A 19,488-nucleotide genomic window follows, 5' to 3' on the forward strand; every position below is an offset into this window, starting at 1 on the left:
GCCGCCCCGCCTCCCCGTGCCATTGGCCCAGTGACCTCTTTTCGGGCTTTCGCTTCTCTTCATTGGCTAATTGGATTGGATGGGCGGCTGCGATTGGGCGGAAAGCGGGTCCCGGGGGCGGGACTCGGCTCAGGAGCAGAGGCCATTGGCCGGCGGCCCGCCGTGAGGGGCAGGAAGGTGAGGGAGGCGGGGCCGCCCGGGGTGAGGGTTGTGTGAGGTGAGGGAATCTCGCGGGGTCTCGGCGGCTCCGGGCGCGGCGGCGCGCGGTGATTGGCCGGCGGGGTCACGGGGGCGGGGCCGCGCCGCGGGTGGGGGGGGGGGGGGGGGAGCGCTCCGCACGGCCGCGCGCGGTGGGCGGGGCGCGCCGGGCGCCGCGCGGCGATTGGCCGGGGGCGGCTCTCGCGCAGCCCAGCGGGCCGGCCGCGATTGGCTGCGGGCGGCGTCGGGCGCGCGCCCCGCGGGGGGGGGGGGGAGCGCGTGCCCGCGGCGCGGCGCGGGGCGGCGGGACCAGGTGAGAGCGGGGCCGGGGCCGGGGCCGGGGCCGGGCGGGGCGGGGACCCGGGGCCGCCCCCAGACCCTCCCGCCGCCCGCACCGCGGGCCCCCTGCCCTCCAACCCCCGGCCCGACCCCCCCCCCGGCTCGGCCGGCCCCGCCCCGCCGCGGGTCGCGCTGTCAGGGGCCGCTGCGTCCTGCCCTGCGCCCCCTCCCCGGCCCCGCTCCGCCTCGTCATTCATTCGCCGCTTTCCCCCCTCCTTCACCCCCCCCCCCCCCCCCCCCCCCGCGATCCCTGTCCTGCCCCGGCCCTTCCCTTCCTCTTTCTGTTTTTATCTTTTTTTTCAGCCCCCCCCCCCCTCGCCCCCCTCTCCTCGCCCTGCGCCACCCCCACCCCTTCACTTTCTCCGGGTCCTTGTGTGTGTTTCAGGCCTTCAAGGAAAAGTTGCAAACTCCCGAGTTGTTGCTGCTGTGAGGGAGCAGGTGCCTGGAAGGAGGGAGCAGGTGTCTGGAAGGAGGGAGCGATGTAGGAGGTGCCCGGGCTCAGGGAGGTTCGGGGGACACATGGAGAGGGTGTGGGAATGGCAGGGCTAGGCCGGCCAGCCCTCGCGGGGTGTTCAGGGCAGAGGCTCCGAGCCCTCCCTCCGGAGGGAAGGGGGATTGATCACGGTGTTTAATTTTTATAACAAGAAAAACAACAAAAATAACCAAAAGTGAAGGAAAAAAAACCCACCCCGGCCCCACCCCAGCTGCCCAAGGATGGAGTTGGAGTAGCCAAGCCCGGCTGGATGCTGGGGAAGGGGTTGGCGCCCGCACACATGAAGAGACTCCCCGAGTTGTTTGGCTTCGCGAGGAGATAAGGCCAGTGGAGCTCCATGTTTTTAAAGGTGGGCCGTGTATGATGAAACCCAACTTCTTTTAAAGTGTAGCAGATTTAATTTTTATGGCCAAATGACAGCTTGACCCAGTTGTTATCCAATCAAAGGGCATTTTTTTTTGAATGTCTCTTTGTGGCACAACAGCCAACGCAAAAATGATGGCGGCTTACAATGGCGGTACGTCTGCGGCAGCAGCAGGTCACCACCACCACCATCACCACCACCTTCCTCACCTCCCTCCTCCTCACCTCCATCACCACCACCATGCTCAGCACCACCTGCACGCCGGCTCGGCGGCCGCGGTGCACCCCGTGCAGCAGCATGCCTCCTCGGCCGCCGCGGCCGCCGCAGCCGCGGCCGCCGCCGCCGCGATGTTGAACCCAGGGCAGCAGCAGCCGTACTTCCCATCCCCGGCCCCGGGCCAGGCCCCCGGACCGGCTGCGGCAGCCCCAGCTCAGGTACAGGCTGCAGCAGCTGCTGCAGTCAAAGCGCACCATCATCAGCACTCACAACATCCACAGCAGCAACTGGACATTGAGCCGGACAGACCCATCGGATACGGAGCCTTTGGTGTTGTCTGGTGAGTAGAGACAAAAGTGAACCGATACCTCCTTGTCATTCTTTACCTGATCATAACTCATCCTTGGTTTTGTCATTTGAATCAGAATACAAGAGAGCTGCTTACTAAGAGTTTCTTCGCTGGTTCCTCTCCGTTCTTAGAAAGTTGCTTCGCTCGTTTGTGTTGGCAGAACGAGGTTCCCAGTGGTGAGGAGCCACCTCTGACTAACAGCCCACCCTGCCATTCTCTTCTGAGACAATACAGCTTGTTTATGCCCTTTCTGTACCTTTAATTAGAGTGTGCATCCGTGCAGCTGAGCCGTGCTTCCTAAAATTTCAGGTTAACAAATGAGCACTAGAATATTCATTTTGACCCGGCTTAAGAGTCAGAAATGAAAAGTGTATGAAAATGTCTTCCTTGTGCAGTCACCTGTCAAGATCTTTGTCTCACGGCGGTTTGACCCGCGGTAGTGCTGTGTGCTGCCTAAAACAGCGCAGCTGAACTCTGCTCCCCTCTCAAAAATGGAAATGGGATTTCCTGCCTCGCTGTAGCTCTGCCTCCGGCCCTTTTATCCCCCAGCCGCGTTTCAGAGGAGTCTGTCAGCAGAGTGGAATCTCTCCTAATGCATTTTATGACTACCTTAGAGCCATGTATGTAATTAGTGCCCTTCAGGAGCACTGACACAAAGCTGGCAGCAGTGTGTATATATTTGTATATAAATGTTTGTCAGCGTGCCCTGTTCTGAGCGGTGCCTGGGAAGCATGGAGGCTGGCAGGGGGTTGTTCTGGGGAGCAGGCGTGTTGCAGTGCACTTCCTGCAGCACGAACGCAAAGTTTGCAGCGTGCAGCTGTGTGTGGTGTCCCAGCCCTCTGCAGCGTTCCCAGCCGAGCCTCTGGGGTGCCCCAGGAGTTTTGCTTTAGGCACTGGCCCAGCTGCAGCTTCAGTGAGAGGAGCGGCCGGGTCACGGTGTGCGCCGGTACGGAGACAGAGGGCTCAGCAGGGCAGGCCTCAGGAGAGCAAAACCCCTTCTGCCTGCAGCACAGCCCTTCAAGTTGGCCACACATCGCCAGCCCGGTGCTGGTAGCACAATGGTGCTTTCTGAGAAGGCCGAGGGAGCTGCAGGAGCGAGGTGCAGGTCAGTGTTGTGGTTGCTCTCGTGTGCCTTCCCTCAGAGCTGGGGAGTTAAATTAAACGCCGAGTTCTCCCAGTCGGAGGGGAGCTGTTGTGCAGTCAGCACTGCCGTGCTCTGGCTGTGGTACGGCATGAAAAAGTGTGTGTAAAAGAATGAAAACTGACAAGGAATCTGCTGTAAAAAGTTAGCTAAAGGTATTTCCATCAGTTTGTATGTTTTTTAAAGTATGGAGTTTTATAACTTAATTTGTTATGGTCTTTGCTTAAATTTGTGTCGTTATGTAAGATCAGCCCTTTTTATCGGTGTTTTGTTGTTTGCCCGTGCATTTCCCAGGTCTTTATTTTCCCCCTTCTGTTCACCAAAAAACAAGGTGCAGAGAGAGATCTGCTTCCACAGTATTCAGTCGAATGAAAGGTCACGCTTGCATATTTAAATATAATATCATTAAGAGTGCTGAGGGGAGAAAGGAGGTGTAGAGGGAAGGGTCTGACTGACATCAGGTAGGAAAGACAGTGCCAAAAGCATCCGCCCATCCCGAGCCCTGGGCTGCGCACCTGCGGCCGCCCGGCAGGACCCGCCCCTGGGGACTGTGCCTGCAGAGCTGCAACTACAGCTTTGCTTTGAGGTAACAACAGCTTGGGAAAGAGAAAACAACAAAGGGGGAGGGTGTTAGCTAAAAGCAGAAGCTGGGAGCTGGGATCCCTCCGGCAGAGCTGGGGCTGCACTGGCTGAGGATGTCATTGGTGGGAGTGAGTTCCTCTTTGCTCACGTGTGTGTGAATTCAGTGGTCACTGCTCAGCTTTTGGCATTTCATGTTAACTTCTGCTGGTGAGTGCAGGCTCAATTTAGGAGCCTGTAAGCAGTAATTAAATAGAATTTTAGTTTCATTCAAAATGTGGTAGAATGCCCATATAATTGAACTTTAGCTATGTGAGATAAAGTAAACATTGACTTGAATATTTATAGTTTGAGGTGACTTGGACATGAGCAATGTGCACTGGGGTTCAAGCACGACACGGGATTCACAAAGCCTGAGTGACTTTGGAAGGAGGATTCCTCGTTTCTCAGTACCTTGCCTGAGCATTATGTGTGCTAATAGGTAACTGAAAAGTTTTTATCAGTGCTTCTGAGGGAAATGGATGTTATTCCATAGACAGTTGGGGTATTTGCAGAAGCCTTTCATCTTCTGCTCTGATGTGTCCCTGCTTTGTTGGGGAGGTACAGCTGACCTGCAGCTCAGTTCAGTGCATCAGACGAGCGATCAGCGTGTGGTGTTGCACTTCCTGTTACCTCACCGAGGGAGATTTTCTCTTGGCAGTTGAATTAGCATTTGTCATTAGTTCATTTGTCTGGTACTCGATGATGTTTCGGGGTAGCTAACGTGCTGCTGGAGTTTTTCACTCTCGTGCTTCAGCACTTTGATTATTAACCCCTGCGGGCGGGTGCTGCTGCCGCTGGTGTCTGTGCGCACAGGCCACGGCCTCGCTCAGCTGGGCACCACTTCTGTGGAAATCAGCTGTCCCTGGCACAGCATCTGCTCTGCCTGCTGACCTGGGTTGGGCAGGGAGTTGCTGAAGCAGGGGCAGGTGTGCAGGGACTTTCCCCAGGTCCTGCAGGTTTGTTTCCCTATGCTCTGGTTTGGTGAATTGCTGCAAACCCAGTCATGTTCCTCATTTGCCAAAACCAGAGTGATTTGCTCTTGGAGCGTTCCCTGCTCTCATGGTCCTAAAGTGCTGAAAAAATCCAGATTTTAATGTCAGCTACAAGCTCTGTCTGTGTTCTGTGGTTCAGACTGAGTAGGGCTGAGTTTTGGAAGTCTTGTGTCTGTTCCAAGAATAAGGAGCTGTCCTTTGGAGAAGTGCTCCCAGTTTTGCTGGGGAGACATGCTGCTGCCATCTGGTGGGATTCCTAAAAAAAAAAAATAATAAAGATAATTAAAAAAATGTATCGATTGAATCTGCCAAGGCTGGTAGGTTTGAAATGAGGGGTGAGGCCTCAGTCCCTCTGCAAGAGGTGCTGGTGCTGTTTCCATGCAGGGTTCCTGAACCTGTGAAGAGGCTCTGCAGCTGCAGGAGGGAATAATGACTCTTGCAGCTGGTTCAAGGTGGTAACACTGCTGCTGAAATGTGGAAAATATCCTGTTGGCTGGGATATATCTACTCCAGTGGGATAGGAATGTAAGTTGTGGGGGAATTCTACTTGTCTTCCTTGTGTCTCTTAACTTTGAAAAGTTATTGTCGTTGATCAAAAGCTGTGGAACCAAGCAATCTCTCTTAATAATGTCAAATCCATGTTAAAATGCATCTCTGTGGGAAAACTGTTACAAGTGACAATAGAAGAAAGTATTTGAATTAATATTTTTTAAATTCCTGATTTACCCCATTTGAAATTGTGTGGGGGGGTTAACGTACTTGCTTGTGATCCTTTTTATTCAGGAGGTCACATGACAGTACGGTGTTCCAAACAGTTTGGCTGTTGGTGTTGAGACAGGACATCATGTTCAGGCTGTCATAACTTTAAGGGCAGAAATAATTTAGCCTTAATCTACTGTTCATTCCTGGCCTGCAAAGGCCTGAAAATGCCAAAGTCGTTGCTCCATAAAACCCAAAAGAATATTGCATACAATGGATTGTTGCCTGGACCCTGGAACTATTTTAAGAGGGTTTTATCCCAGCACTGATACTAAGCACAGCAGCAGGAAAGACGTTTCCAGGATAAACTGATAATCTCCCTTTCCTTTAAAGGAATGTGTCCTGCTGAACAAGGATGCAGTGGGGATAATGTGTTTGGGGCAAAATTGCCAGAATGTATATTAAGGAAAAAAAGGTGTTATGGGTTCAGAGAAGTCTGAGAAGTGGCAGGAGAAGTTCCCCTTCTGCTATCTGATATTGCTGAAAACCACGATGCTGTTTGGCTTAGTTACTATACTATTAATGATGCCTAGGCTGGTAAGCAAGAAAAGTTTAGCAAAAGCTGAACTATAGACATTTGTTTTATGAAATTCATTAGGACTTTCGGTGGGAGAGTTTTTTTCTGAAGTTAAAGCTGTCTGTATCATCTTTTTGCAGTCCCTCAAAGCTCACCTGCTAGCAGAAGACAGTATTTGACCATCAGGAAATGTTCTCTGTTAATTAACAGGTGGACAATGGTTTGCTTTGAACTGTGCAATGTGACATTTTGTGTTAGTGTGAAGTGACTTTTCCGTTAGTGCTGAGCAGGGCTGGCGCTGTTCTGCTCCTCACCCACCCCACAGGAGAGGGCTGGGGACACCAGGGGCTCAGGGGTGTTCCAGCCCCGTGGCACCGTGCCCAGGGCACAGAGCAGGGGGGCAAGAAGGGCTCTTGGCAGTGGGGTGTTTGTCTCCTCCCCCAGCTCTGTGGGGCCAGGCTTAGACCACGAGTTTTCCACTCTTTGTGTTCTACTTCAGTGAGTTCTGCTGTTGTCTGGATGATGCAGATAGACAATGATTTCATAAGAAGGAGGCAGAGTCATTTTTATCCAGTTATTGGAGGGAACCAGGAGGACGCCTAAGGCAAAGGAGGCAGCTCTGGCAATGGGCACGGAGTAGAGTGGGGATGGGGTTTCACATTCACCATCACAATGGAAGGAGCTGCGGGTGATGATCTTGGATCCCTGTGTCAGTATTTTTCATAGGATTTCTTTATCTAAATTGGATTCTGACCCTATTTGTGAAGAAATGTAGTAGAACAATGACCTTATTCAGGTTTTTCTATATGGGAAATTTTGCAAAGCTTTATGTGTTTGAGTGGTTGGGGCTTTTTTTCAAATTTCCTGAAAAGAAAAATTCTGTTAACATTTAAATGGCTGTTTCCCAAATGGAGTGAATTAAATGAAATGGATATAATAACTCCTTGCATTCAAATTAGACGTTGGGATTAGGTGAAATTCTATCCAAGTAATATGCGAGATTGTTCATTATTGTCTTGTAACATGATGCAAGAAAGAAGGAATGTGAATAACATTTTTTTTTTTCTCAGAGTTGGGCGAGGACCATTTGGGATAAATTAGTTCACTGTAAATTCTGCCAAGGTCAGAGTTTCAGAGGTCACATGAAATGCAAGTTGCTTTGCAGCACCTGCAGACCTTGATGTTGTTTGTATCCACACAGGACTGGATGCTGATAATCCAGTTAGATCCTGGTAGCATTCAGTGTTTTTTCTTCTTTCCTCTGAATTCTGCGAATGTTACAGCTTGTGACTGGATCTGCAGTCTAATATTGATTTTCCAGAAGACATATTTCAGATGTTCTTTTCTCTCTTCCTCCTGACTCTTTCATCTCTTTTTAAGAGGATATTTAAGTTGTTGAATTCCCTAATCCAAAACAGAGCTGTTGGTGTTTTGTGGGGGTGAAGGTGTGAGGGTGCATTCCAAAGTGTGGGATCCCCCAGAGCAGGAGATAAAAGGCCATGAAAGGGTCTGGGGGGAGGCTGCTGGATGTGCCTGGGCTGCTTCATTTCTCAGGGAACAATGGGATAGAAAGAATAGCTTTGGGCAGGTGAAGTGGAGGAAGCCTTGGGGATATGTTTGAAGTGTTTTTTGATTACTTGTAATGGTTGTATCTGGGTCTCATGTATCTTTAATCCTCTGGAAAGTTCTGCCTCCTGGTCTGGAGTAGGTAATGTGCAGCTGTTCTTGTGAGAAAAGCTGGCTCACAGGTGTGTCGAGTTTGCTTAAATGGAATTTGTGTTCATTAATATAATTGGTGATGTTTTTTAAAAGGTATGTTAAATCCACAAAGAGTTTTAAGTGCCAGAAAATCTCACAGTAGATGCTGTACGTTTTGGTTTATTGGTAGTCAGAGTAACTACTGCACCTGCTTTGTAAAAGTAGACCCCTGAGTAAGGTGGGAGATGCTTAAATCAAAGTGGCAGATGGCAGGCAGTACAAACATGTATGAAAAGGATAGAGACTTCTGGAAACAATGCTTTGTTTATTGATGATCATATTTGTTCATAATCAGCAGTAACAGGGAAAAAGTGGATGGGATGGGGACTGAATGGGTGGTAGCTACAGGTGGTACAAACCATAGTCATTACCTATCTAAGAGGGGTTATAAAAGCTAATGTGTTGTAGCAGTATTTTTTTTTAATAACACAGGTAATATATTTTATTTAAGTTTTATTTCCCCCACTGTCTTTTCTGACTTTTTATCACTTCTGCTCATTTTTCTTATTTTCTGTGCAGACCATTGTCTGTGGTACTTGGTATGGAGTGCAGCTTACCAACAGCATATTTAAATGAAAACAGTAGTGTTTGGAGACGAGGGGTAAAAATAATGTTTCTTTGTGGAAATCACTGGAGCTCCATCCATAGTGTGTTGCAGGAGGAACCTGGAAAAAAGCAAAGTCATCTCCTCTATAGAAACACGTGGCCTTCCTTAGTGTGTGTGTCCTGCGGGCACACAGGGTGGATGGGCTGCAGCCTGTGGGTGCAAACTGTGTGAACACTTGTGATTCCAGCACGTGGATCACAGAACTGTCTCATCTGGGGAAATCCCCAACTTGCCCATGGTCACAAATGCCTTAAAATCACTGAGGTGCTGATGCTTGTAAGGTTCAGTTTTGTATTGTAAGTCTGCTGAGAGCCTCGATCAATGAAATTGTCAGCTCAGTTTTCTAGGTTCACAGTTCCCTAGTTTTGCTACAAATTGCCTGGGGGGGTTTCAGTAATTGTGGAAAAATGCCAGTCGTGTTCAGGTGAACTCAGGTGTGTGAAGTGAGTGCACGTGGTGCTGTTCAGGCTGGTGTGGGTACAACCCTGAGAGGGGACAAGGAGGGCAGAAAGCTGCAGGGGAGGGCAGCCAGCTACCAAAATGCACCAGAACAATAGACCAAACCTACCAGAATAATTTGGACTTCATTTCAGTATTTAAAGCTGCATCATCTTTTCTTATGCAATTGTGATGGATAAATGAAGGCAGACTTACACCAGCCTTGATATGAAACAACTCCCATGGCTACAGCTCTGGAACATGGCCATGTACAGTCTTTAAAAGTGCTTAGTAAGAATTTGAGCTTTAATCTTGAAGGCTGTGGCAGAATCAGTGTGTCCTGTAGTAGTATCATTCTTTAATTTCCTGATGTGGTGTTGTTCTATAAAGGCTTGGAAGCATTTGTGTACGAGTGGAATTTTTATGCTCTTTATGCTGTTGGATATAACATCAGAATGGTTATAGCAGAATCATTGTGTAAAATACATATTCTCTTATTGCTTTAATTTTCTTAGAACATGATATGATGGTACTTACGTGTAATTCGAAACAAGAAAAGCATTCTGTTCAAAAATTCTTACAGGAAATTCTGTGGAAAAGTGAAATGTACTGGGAACTGTAGTAATCCTTGGAATTAGAGGAGGATTTTCTTTCCTCCATTCTCTTTTATATGAAAATACATTTTAATAGTTGCAAAAAAAAAAAAAAATTAAAAATTGCTCACCAGAGAAACTGGCGTTTCAGTTTCCTTGTCGTTTTGGAGTGGTGCTAATCCTCAGTCTGCTCCTGGTTCATAGCAGTTTGTCTCCATTATCCGGGTACCACCAGGCGGTGCTCTTAGGGTTTGCTTAGTTTTCCACCCTAAGTGGTGTCAGGGTAGAGCCTTTGCTTAATGGGACCAGTGGATTGGGGATGGTATTGAGCTGGTGGCCAACTACTTATTCAGGGTTTGAGCTAGTTTATTATGCTTTTTCTGAAGACTGACTCTGCCTTCTGCCTTTTGGCAGTGTGTGTGGAGTTGGCTATTGCAGATAATGCACTTTATTGTTTTATCTGATATAAATTCATGTAACTATTGAGGAGTATTTGTGTGTGAATAGCAAAACTTACTCCATAAAGGCAGCAGCAGCTTTCAGCAAGGAGCAGTGTTCCTCCTGTGCACAGCTGCTGAGGTGTGTGCTGCACTCGTGTGGGTGAGGGAGGGGAGCCTGGCACGTGCTCTGGGCCAGGGGACCGGCTTTCTCTGAAAACCATTCTATTCAGCCTTAGCAGTTTTGGTTCCTAATGGGTTAAGGTATACTACAGGAAATACAGAAAAAGTTCTCTCCCAGTCCATTTTGAGCCCCTTGATTGATGTAGGGCACTCCTGTCTGGAGTGGAGCTGCAGGTCACTGGCTTCTGGGCACAAGTGTGTCTCTGCCTTTTAACTGGGGACCTGCTTGGCTTCCTCATGCCTTCGTTTTTAAAGGCCCTTGGCAGCCCATGTGAAACTATTTGAAAGCCCTCAATTAGAGCTTTTTCCCCCAGAGATTGCATAGTGAGAGGACAAAATCATTGTTTAAAGGCTGTTCTTCTCCTGCAGTATAACTTCTCTTTGGGTGTTTCTGTAAATTCTGCTTGGCTTGTTCAGAGCAGTCTTTGGAAGGGAGATTTCTTTTCGGGACAAGGAAGAGAAGGCATTATTATTTCCGGGCTGCTTGCCATCCATTTTTCTTAATTTTATCAATTCCTAGGCTAGCGTTTTTGGTAAAATGAAGAAAAGAATTTCCTGAGCCTCTCAGGGCTTTCTGGCTCCCTGTGTTCTGCCCGATGCGTTTGAAGTCGAGACCAGCCCTCCTTGATGTTGATTTGTAGCTGGTGGGTATGATGCTGGAGCAGAATTTCTGTTTTGTTGTTGCTCTGGCTGGAGGAAGGGCTGTGCATCAGGCAGAGCCGTGTGTTCCTCACGTGGGTGCACAGAGCAGCACTGCCCAAGGTCACACGTGGGCTGTGTGCAGGGGCGTCCCAGCACCAGGGGGGCAGCTCAGACCTGCTCTGGGCTCGTTAAAAAAAACAGAATAAAGACAGTCAAAACAACGCAGTGGGAATTGAGATACTATTCCTGTTTTTGAACAAAAGTGGGGAGTCTCCTGATCAATTTGTATTTTTCAAGCCACAGCTCCTATCTCAATCTCAAGCACAGATAGGAATGGACCCAAAAATGAAGATCTGCCAATAGTTTTGTCAAGGGCATGTGTCTTCTATGTCATTGTTCTCAGAGTCGCTGTTGTTAACATGATGTACAGGTAAAGACCAGTAGGGTTTAGTGCTTTTTGTTTTCCTGTAGTTCAGCATATGGAAATGAAAAAAAAAAAAAAAAAAAAAAAGAAAAAAAACCTACCAAACACAGAACCAACCAAGGCTAGTATAAAAATAATACCCAGCTTTTAAAGTGAAATGGCAATGAGTAATGATTAGCATCTATTTTATTCTTATGTCTAAATTCAAATTGTTGGGGGCAGAAGCTCCCACATAATAATTGCTGTTAATTTAAAGGGACAGTGGCCTCCATCGTTAGTGCTCTGTCCAGTGCTGCTTCACCAGTGAATATTCACATGATGAGCTGGAACAAAAGGATGTGAAATTAAGACCTGCTAGAATCCTCTTCAGGTTTAAATCTAAAAGCCATTGAAAGTTGCCATTTATGATTTGGCAGAGAAAGAATTTTATCTTCTCTTGTAGATCCGGACTGTGTGTGGAGAGGGGAGTGTCTGTATGTGCTGGGGAATCCTTCTGTGTCAGTGACTAAAGCTAGACCAGCCCAAATCCTGCATTCTGCCAGTCTTTGTGCACCACTGTTCTAAAAGAGAATGTCCTACAGCTGCTCTGAGAGCAAAAATGTATTTAAAAAAATCTATTTTATCATGGATCACTTGATTTCATTGAAGACAGTAAGAGTTCTACCTAAGAGCTTAACTAAAAGCAGATTTTAATTATGAAGTGGAAAGTACATTTCATTTGTTTTTTTAATTATTATAGATACCTCAAGGTATCAGAGTGCTTTTCTGAGCATATTTGCTCATTGATTGCACTTGAAAAGTCAGGATCAAGGACTTGCACTGTGCTTTTGCTGGCAGGGCATTCACATCCTCACGCAAGCCTGTAAGCTGAGCTGAGCTTCCCTTCTGCCCCTGCGGAAGAAACAAAGCATGTATGTTCTTTAGGTTTGGATTGCTTATTGTTTTCTGAAGCAGTTGAGGAAAAGTAGGTGAATGTTGACAGAATCAGGACCAGCTTTGACCTACTTGTGGCTTTTTTTCTGATCTCTGTCTTGGGCATGTCACCTTATCATTTTTAAGCTACTGTTTACTCATGTGAAACCTAATCTAAAACATTGAGAACTGACAGGTGTTTGGTAATTTGAATATTAAATGTATATATCATCACTCCCACAGTTGTTCCCAAGGAGATTTTGTCACTTACCATATGACCCAGTAAAGGGAATTCTTCTGTAATAATTTTATTTCATCCTGAACTGTTGTTTAAACTTTGGGTGTGAAGTATTTTAGAGTCATTAATTTCATTCCCCTGGAATTGCACCCATGGTAGTGATTCCATCTGTTATCACAGGGTTTTTGACAGACTCAGAATAGAGAAACATATATTAGGATTTTCCTGTCAGTTCATGGAGATCACTGGAAGCTAAGTACAGCTGTGAAACGAGGAGGTCAAAAGGGAATCCTGCAGGTCAGACCTTGGTGTTTCTGTGGATGGAGATGTGAAACCAAACCAACTGCATCGTAGCATGTCAGTTAATTTGGTTTATAACACTTCAGGCTGGTTTTCTTCTGGTGGGAAGAGGGAGAGACACACTTCCTTTGAAGATCTTGTAATATTTTAAACAGTTCTGTGAGATGACATTTTGTGGGTGAGTTTTAGAAGGGGGAAAAGGCCGAGGATCACTGGAGCTGTGCTTCCTCCAGCACCTGGTACAGGTCACCTGGCCCTGGCACCAACACATGAACAGGGTTGGCTGGCTTACCTGAAAATTTAGATTTTGCAAATTTTACAGTATTTCAGGCATTTGAATAGTAACCAAACGACCTCTCATAGAAATTCATCAGTTACGTGTTCTGCTGTTGCAGACACGGAAGAATTTTGAGCAGTCTCATCCCACTCTCAGCAGGCTGTTCACTCAAAGGTGCTGTTCACCTCTCCACTTCAGTGTGTCACTCCAATGGCTCCAGGTTTCTGAAATTGCCTTTTGAATCTATTGAAAAGGAGTGGTTATGGCTCCAGCGTAATTGAGACTGTCACGGAAATAGGTGGAATTTTTACAGCACCGTGAGACTTGATGGTATGTGACAGAGGATCATTCACTTCACTGGCCCATGGTAATGGGAGACTGATGTGTCTTTAAATGCCCTGGCAATAAATAGAAGACTGATTTTTACTTTTTTCTTTAGTTCTTTTTTGTAAGGCTGTGGGTCTTTCTTAAATCTTCATTAACATGTACTAAAATATAAAGCACTTCTTTCATGTTCCAAAAATATCCCATCTGAGACATCTTCTAGACTTTTGGACTGTAGAGGTTATGAATTTATTTATTTCACACTTGTGTTTCGACATGTCCCTTCTGTTCCTGCAGTAATTCAGAGAAGGAATGACTGGGCAGGGTTGAGCACATAGAAATCTTTACACAAAAAAAAATTGCAGCAGTTTGCAATGATTTACATGAGTAAAATGTGCAGAGGAAGCCTTAGAAAAGCTGATGTGAAATGCCTCGTGTGCAGCTACAAGGACACAGCTGCTAATGTGGCTGGGCCTTTACCACCATTGTCAGACAGCCCAAAGGATGATCCTGAGCTGCCACTCTGGGAAAAGCTGCACAGCTCGTGTCAGATGTGCTGCTCCTTTGGCTCTCAGCTCTTGCTTTGGTTTGTTCAGCAGCAGAGCAATTGAGACGTCTCTGCTTAGTGTTTACTTTGGCTGTTGTGAAGTGCTGGGCTTGGGAATTACAGCATCTTATGGGCTTTGTGTGTGTTCTAATTAATATTTTAAAGTTTGCTGATTCTAATATCCATGCCTATGCAAGACAAATAAAATACTGTTATCTACAATAATTTTTGGTAAAGAGAATGGAAGAGGAAGTGTCAGCTACGAAGCATTCTGGTTTCAATTCTATGTTCTGTATCATTGTAGAATACAGAATTCCTTTGAATAAGGAACGGGCAGAGTAAGTTGAACTTGAAAGGTTAGTAAATAAGGTTTGGCTCTTACAGCTAAAAACCTTGATGAATGTTCATGTATTTATCATCACTACAGAATTTGGGGAGATGAATATAAATAGCAGTAATTCATAAAATTAAAAGGTACCCTCAGCCTCATACATACATACCTATTTATTTGTGTATTTATATACGAATACCTCAAAGTCCCGAGGCTTAATCTTTAACCAACAGTTACAAATATCTCCCTGGTGGAAGCAGGGAACACTGCAGTGTAATTACTTGGAAGTACTGAGTTTCAAATATTTGTCATACCCTTTGGTTTGAATCCTCTTCTGATTTTCTCCTGTGCCAGGAAACAGCCAAACATGATTGTGGTGAAAAAAGGAACGGCTGAAATAGGACAGATTTCCCCTGTAAGAGGAAGCGTTGAGGTATTGATTGGGATGAGGTGCCGAGCTGCTTCACTGGGGTTGCTGTGTGATTTCAGTCACCATTTCCTGCTGGCTTGTTCTGTCTGTGCTGGGAGGATGGGAGGTGCAGGGGAAGGCTGCTGGTGAAGCAGAGGTGCTGGCATGGTTATTGCAGGAAGTGAGGCATCAGTCGGGGATATGACCAGAGACCTTATTAACCTACTTTGCTCTGGAGGTGCAGAAATACTCCAGGAACTGTGCCAAGGCCTGCAGGCTTGTTGGACGTGGAGAGGAACGCTTCTCATCTGGGTTTTTCTTGGTTGGCTGGTGGGAATGGGAATAGAGGTCAGTGAATTGGGGCAGGAATGTGCATGTTATAGTGGTATAAGCTTTTAAAATAAAGAAAAAAGAACTGTAAAAATACACGGAGCTTTATGTGTTTATTGGGCATGTTATTTATTTGTGAACATCACATCCAGAGCTACGCCATTGGCTGAGAAAAAGAATTAAAAATTAAATTTAAAATGTATCCGAATAAATGTCATGTGTAGTATAGTAATTTATTGTAGCTGTGGTTCATATAGGCAGTTGAGAAGTGAACAAAAAGGTCTGAAGCATAGTCAGAAAATTTTGTGTAAATGAGGAAATAAATTTGATTTGGAAAGCAGTTTCAATTTTAAGCTTCCATGAAGGAAGACAAATTAAACATTTTTAAAGATATTAGCCATAACAGTATCCCTTTAATTTTCACTCCTTTCTTTTAAGTAAGATACTCTGAATCACTTTTTGTTGGAGGAGACAGATTTCTTGCAGTAATCAGTTTTGCTTTTAGCTCTGATTTGTAAAGAATAAGTGATAATGGCACACATGCTGGAGGGTGTGATTAGAACCAACGTTAAAAGGCTTTTTTAGGACATCGTGGTTGGAAAAGGAGCTCTGGAGAGGTCTGCATTTAGCAGGAGGGAGTGAAGCACACCTTTGAAGTCACTTAACCCTTTCCCATAAAATACCTGTCACTGGAAAGGAAGTGGATGTTTTCTTCAGGCTCATGTGAAAGTTCTACATGAAATCTGTTAGCTTGCATTCAGTCAGTTCTTTCCCTGAACAGATCCCATACCACTAAAAAGACCAGCTCCTGGGGATATGTGTTAGAAAGACTTGGCTATTTGGAGTAACTTACAGGTTTTCTTGAAGTGCCTTTGGGTATTTTTTGATTACTTTACAGTATTCCATGGAGAATGTTGAGAAAACTTAATGAAATGCTGAGAATGCACATTGGTAGTCAGTTAATTAAATTGTCTTTTTTTGTAATCTTCTTAAGTAACTTATTTTCTGTTCAGTGCCTTTCCAACAAACACATATTGTTCACATGCAGATTCCTGCATGCAAAACCTACTTTACTTGCCAAAATATAAAGAAAATATTTAGCAGGTGGAGTATATTTGTTATGTCCCAGATGTCTAAAAGTATCAGAAGTTTTTACTTTTGTCTGTGAACACCTTCACCCAGCTTTTGTCAACCCATATCAGCCTGCCTATGGCTTCTTGTCAGGTGATAGCTGTGTCAGTGAGCACTCAGACTCCTGCAGCTGATCCCCAAGGATGGGTGAAACAGGGAACTGTGTGACTTGGCTTCTCTGCCTCAGAGTTAAATCCAAGTGAAATCGAAGTTTCGCTCAGTAGTATCTCCTTAGCTATCTTTTTGCAGTTTGCTTTCATATCATATCTCTCAAAAGATTTTTTTTTTCCCCCACTGTAAATATTTCATTTTAGGATCTTTGAAGTATTGCCAGCTGGAGGCTGCTACAGAGCAATAGTGACCTGAAAATCAACAGCACATCCAGTGCTTAAATAGCTCAAAAAATAACAGCTGTTCTTTTTGATAATGTCTTTTAACAATGAAACCTTATTTTTCCATGCTTGTGTGCTAAAACCTGTTCCGTCGCTAACAACTCTGCCTCGGTGTTTCAGACTCTTCTGTGGTGCAGCTCCTGGGACGTTTTGTAGGCAGTGATTTACTGCAAGTTTTGGAATATTTTTTAAGTCCCCAAACTGCTGCTGTGAATAGGTGGCCACGCGTGTCAGTGTTTGAGTCCGTGGGCCCTGCTGAGTTCCTCGGGGTGAGCAGGTGTTTAAGGTAGCTCACGGGTGGGAGGGATAACAGGGAGCCATGTGATTTAACAAGGAATGATGTGATTTATCTCTGAGCTGTGTCTCTGGCCCGTGGGTGCGGGCAGGATCCTCCTCTGGTCAGTGCTGGTCCTCGCTCCGTGGAGTCACCCCGGGATCCCGTGTGCTTCCCTGACTCGTGCTCCTCCTTCAGCCTCCCTGCTGCTGTGGCTGTCAGGGCTCCTGATTGCCAGTTTTATTGCTGCTTTGTGGGGACAGGCCTCGTGCTGTAAGTTCAGAGCAGCCTTCCAGAGAGCTCTGGTCATGGCAGTAAAGTGGAGAGGACTGAGCACTGCTCTGCTGTAATATTCTCCTCCTTTTCCTAACGAATCTGTGGGTGGCTTTTCCTTTAAAAATTATAGCTGAAATGACTATGAATATCTCCTTTAAACGAGATTGTATCAGCTTTTGCATCTTTCAGACAATGTACATACAGCCAGAGGGTAAAACCCATTATAATGCCACGCTTATTGCATGAGTGTGTGTGCTACAACTCTCTTGTTGTGAGAAATCCAACCAAAACAAAACCTGGCTCCTGATGATCCTTCTCCCACCAGTGCTGGAGGGGAGCCCAGGTCACCGCGCTGGCAGGACGGGGTGCACAGTGGGCTGTGACACACAGCACGGCAGAGAAGACTCATGTGAGATTAGAAAATTGGGGTCCTCAGACCAGGGGTCCGGTTATCTGCGAGGAGGCTCTGCTGGTTCTCTGCATTCACTGCTGGGGTGAGGCACCTCTAGAGAAACAGTTCATGTGTTACCCAAGAGCCCTCAAAAAGAGATTAATCCCACCTCTCCCTCTCCTTATTCACTTGGCAGAGGCGGAGTGACTGACTGAGATCCTCTCTGACACATGCCTAGGCTGCCATTGTTCCTGAACAAGCGTCTGTCTGTCCTGCCTTTGTCTCGGGGCTGTTGTGTCACCGTGCCAGCACAGCTGTTTGGGGCCAGCCCGAGCTGCAGCAGCCCCTGCCCGGGCCAGGAACGCCTCACTCGCGCCTTTGGGCTGGAAAACTGACTTCCAGGCTACTAAAGTTAGACAGAACCATTCAGCATTTGAATATTTTAACTTCCATTAGGAGCTGTCACAGAGCTGTAAAACGCGTTTTGTGTGCGTTGGCGAACGGTGTGGGACAGGCTGCAGTCTGTGATGGGAGAAAACACTGCTGTCAGCAGGCAAGGTCACTGGAGAGCCTGGAACGTCACCTTTGTCCTGTCTCCCTGGTGTTTGAATCTTTATCATGGTAAATTGCTAAAGCAGCTGCCTTGCGTAAAAACTCAGCCTGTGTGGATGCATTTCCTTTTTTTCCTTCAGTAAGACATCTGTTGCTAAATCCACATGTATCTATTGGTTTGTTTTCTTAAGGATTTCACACTTACGTCCTTATTTTCCTCACCTCTCCCCTCTGCTACCCGACAGTCCATTAAATGTTGTAGATCAGTTTTTGTCACATTTTGGTAGGGCTCAGTGCCTGGCAGTGACTTTACAGAGAACGGGGCCTGGTCTCATGGCCTGTGCCTGTGTGCAAATTTTATGTACTCAATCAAGCATTTCCCAGATAAGAGATTTGATAAGTGCACAGCCTCTCCCTGCCCTTCCACTTCAGTCTTGGGAATCTTGTGGGTTTGTGAGCTTTTCTAAGGGATTTTTAATATCATCCCATGCTCAAGTATATTTTGAAATATGCCAAGATGTGCTTGATTGCGGTACCATGTGCTGAAAAAGTGGCAAATTGGGATCACATGCCCTTGAGTATGAGCTGTGCTGTTTGTTTTAAAGTGGTACATCAAACATGCCTGGGTGAGCAGCTGAAATGCTTGTGGGACCAGGTCACTTACATATCTCAGAGTAAGGCTTGCTGGAAAAGCCTGTGTGATTAAGAGTCAAGCAACTGAGGAAAAAAGTTCACTGACTAATAAAAAAAACTTGCAGAGTAATCCTATTAAATTCCCTCCCTTCTGGTAAGTCCTGATGTAAATTTATAGATATTCTCTATAAATGTGAAGGGAGGTTTGTTTCCGTGATAGAACAAACTCCACCAGCAGTTTCCCACACCACCCCAAGAGCATTCTTTCATTATCTTGCTCCTGTGTCATAATTGCACGGAACAGTCACAAACTTGTTCTTCTACCAGTTGAAACTACAGAACAATGTGTATGCCTTGACCTGGATTCAGGGAGAGAAAAAGTCACTGTTGGCATAGACTCCACCTTGAAAATTTGCCATCAACATGGCAGAGAGTTGCTAAAGGCTTATAATGCGTAATTGAAACGGCTGAATGCCTGCAAGGATTCTTTGAGATAAGGATTGTCTTTGAAAACATTTTAACTAGAGGTCTGGATTGTGTCATTAATCTCTTCTGTAGTCCTATTACTTTTAAAAATTGTATTATTTCTCGTGTGATTAGCTTGCAAAGTAAATAGAAGGTGCAGGTATTGTAAAGTATCTTTTCTCTTTATGTGTTTCATGTCAGACTATTTTAAAAGCTTTTTATGTAGTTCTTAAATATAGCAAGACATACATACATTCTGTATAATCAGCAGAACAAAAGGGTTTCTGATGGCAGGCGAGTGGCCCTGCTGCACCCACTGCAGTTCAGGGGATGCATCCCATGTGCTGGCCCCAGGGCCGGTCTCCTGCTGTCCCTCACCTGCTCCGGTTGTGATCTGCTCCCCAAAACGTCCTGCCCTTTGCCCCAGCTGTGTGCTGGCCCAGCTCCCACTCTGTCACTGCAGGCATGGGGGCTTGGGATGACTCCACTTGCAGTGTTCAGTGCTGGATCTCCCAGCTCAGGGTCGCTGATCCAGTGCTGCTCCTAAAGGCATGGTTAGAGCTGAGCTATCTGCCTTGACGCGAGATTTAATAACTTATTTTTTGCCCCATACCTATATATAAATTTTTGCTAAG

The 19,488-nt window shown here is 46.2% G+C and overlaps 1 protein-coding gene and 1 long non-coding RNA gene across 6 annotated transcripts in view; one reads left to right on the forward strand and one right to left on the reverse strand.

Annotated features, from left to right (window-relative positions):
• The first annotated feature begins 35 nt into the window (after positions 1-35).
• NLK (nemo like kinase) overlaps positions 36-19,488 on the forward strand; it is a 37,853-nt gene continuing 18,400 nt past the window's right edge. Inside the window, exons 1-2 of one of the 4 annotated variants that reach the window (XM_053961680.1) lie at positions 36-177; positions 923-1,950. In XM_053961680.1, the coding sequence (XP_053817655.1) occupies positions 1,493-1,950 (458 nt within the window). In that variant the 5' untranslated portion in view covers positions 36-177; positions 923-1,492. Of the gene's footprint in view, positions 178-474; positions 512-865; positions 1,951-19,488 lie in introns of those variants that run through there. The other 3 variants (XM_053961679.1, XM_053961681.1, XM_053961678.1) reach the window with 3 other exon arrangements.
• On the reverse strand, positions 14,335-18,586 carry LOC128798328 (uncharacterized). 2 transcript variants are annotated; one of them, XR_008434383.1, is made up of 3 exons: positions 18,420-18,586; positions 14,636-14,736; positions 14,335-14,413 (listed from the first exon to the last, which is right to left on the reverse strand). It is a non-coding gene; the product is annotated as an uncharacterized LOC128798328 (long non-coding RNA). The 2 variants fall into 2 exon arrangements; XR_008434384.1 differs by lacking the exon at positions 18,420-18,586 and adding an exon at positions 17,373-17,419.

The sequence above is a fragment of the Vidua chalybeata genome, chromosome 20 (assembly GCF_026979565.1).
Source record: "Vidua chalybeata isolate OUT-0048 chromosome 20, bVidCha1 merged haplotype, whole genome shotgun sequence".
NCBI lineage: Eukaryota > Metazoa > Chordata > Aves > Passeriformes > Viduidae > Vidua > Vidua chalybeata.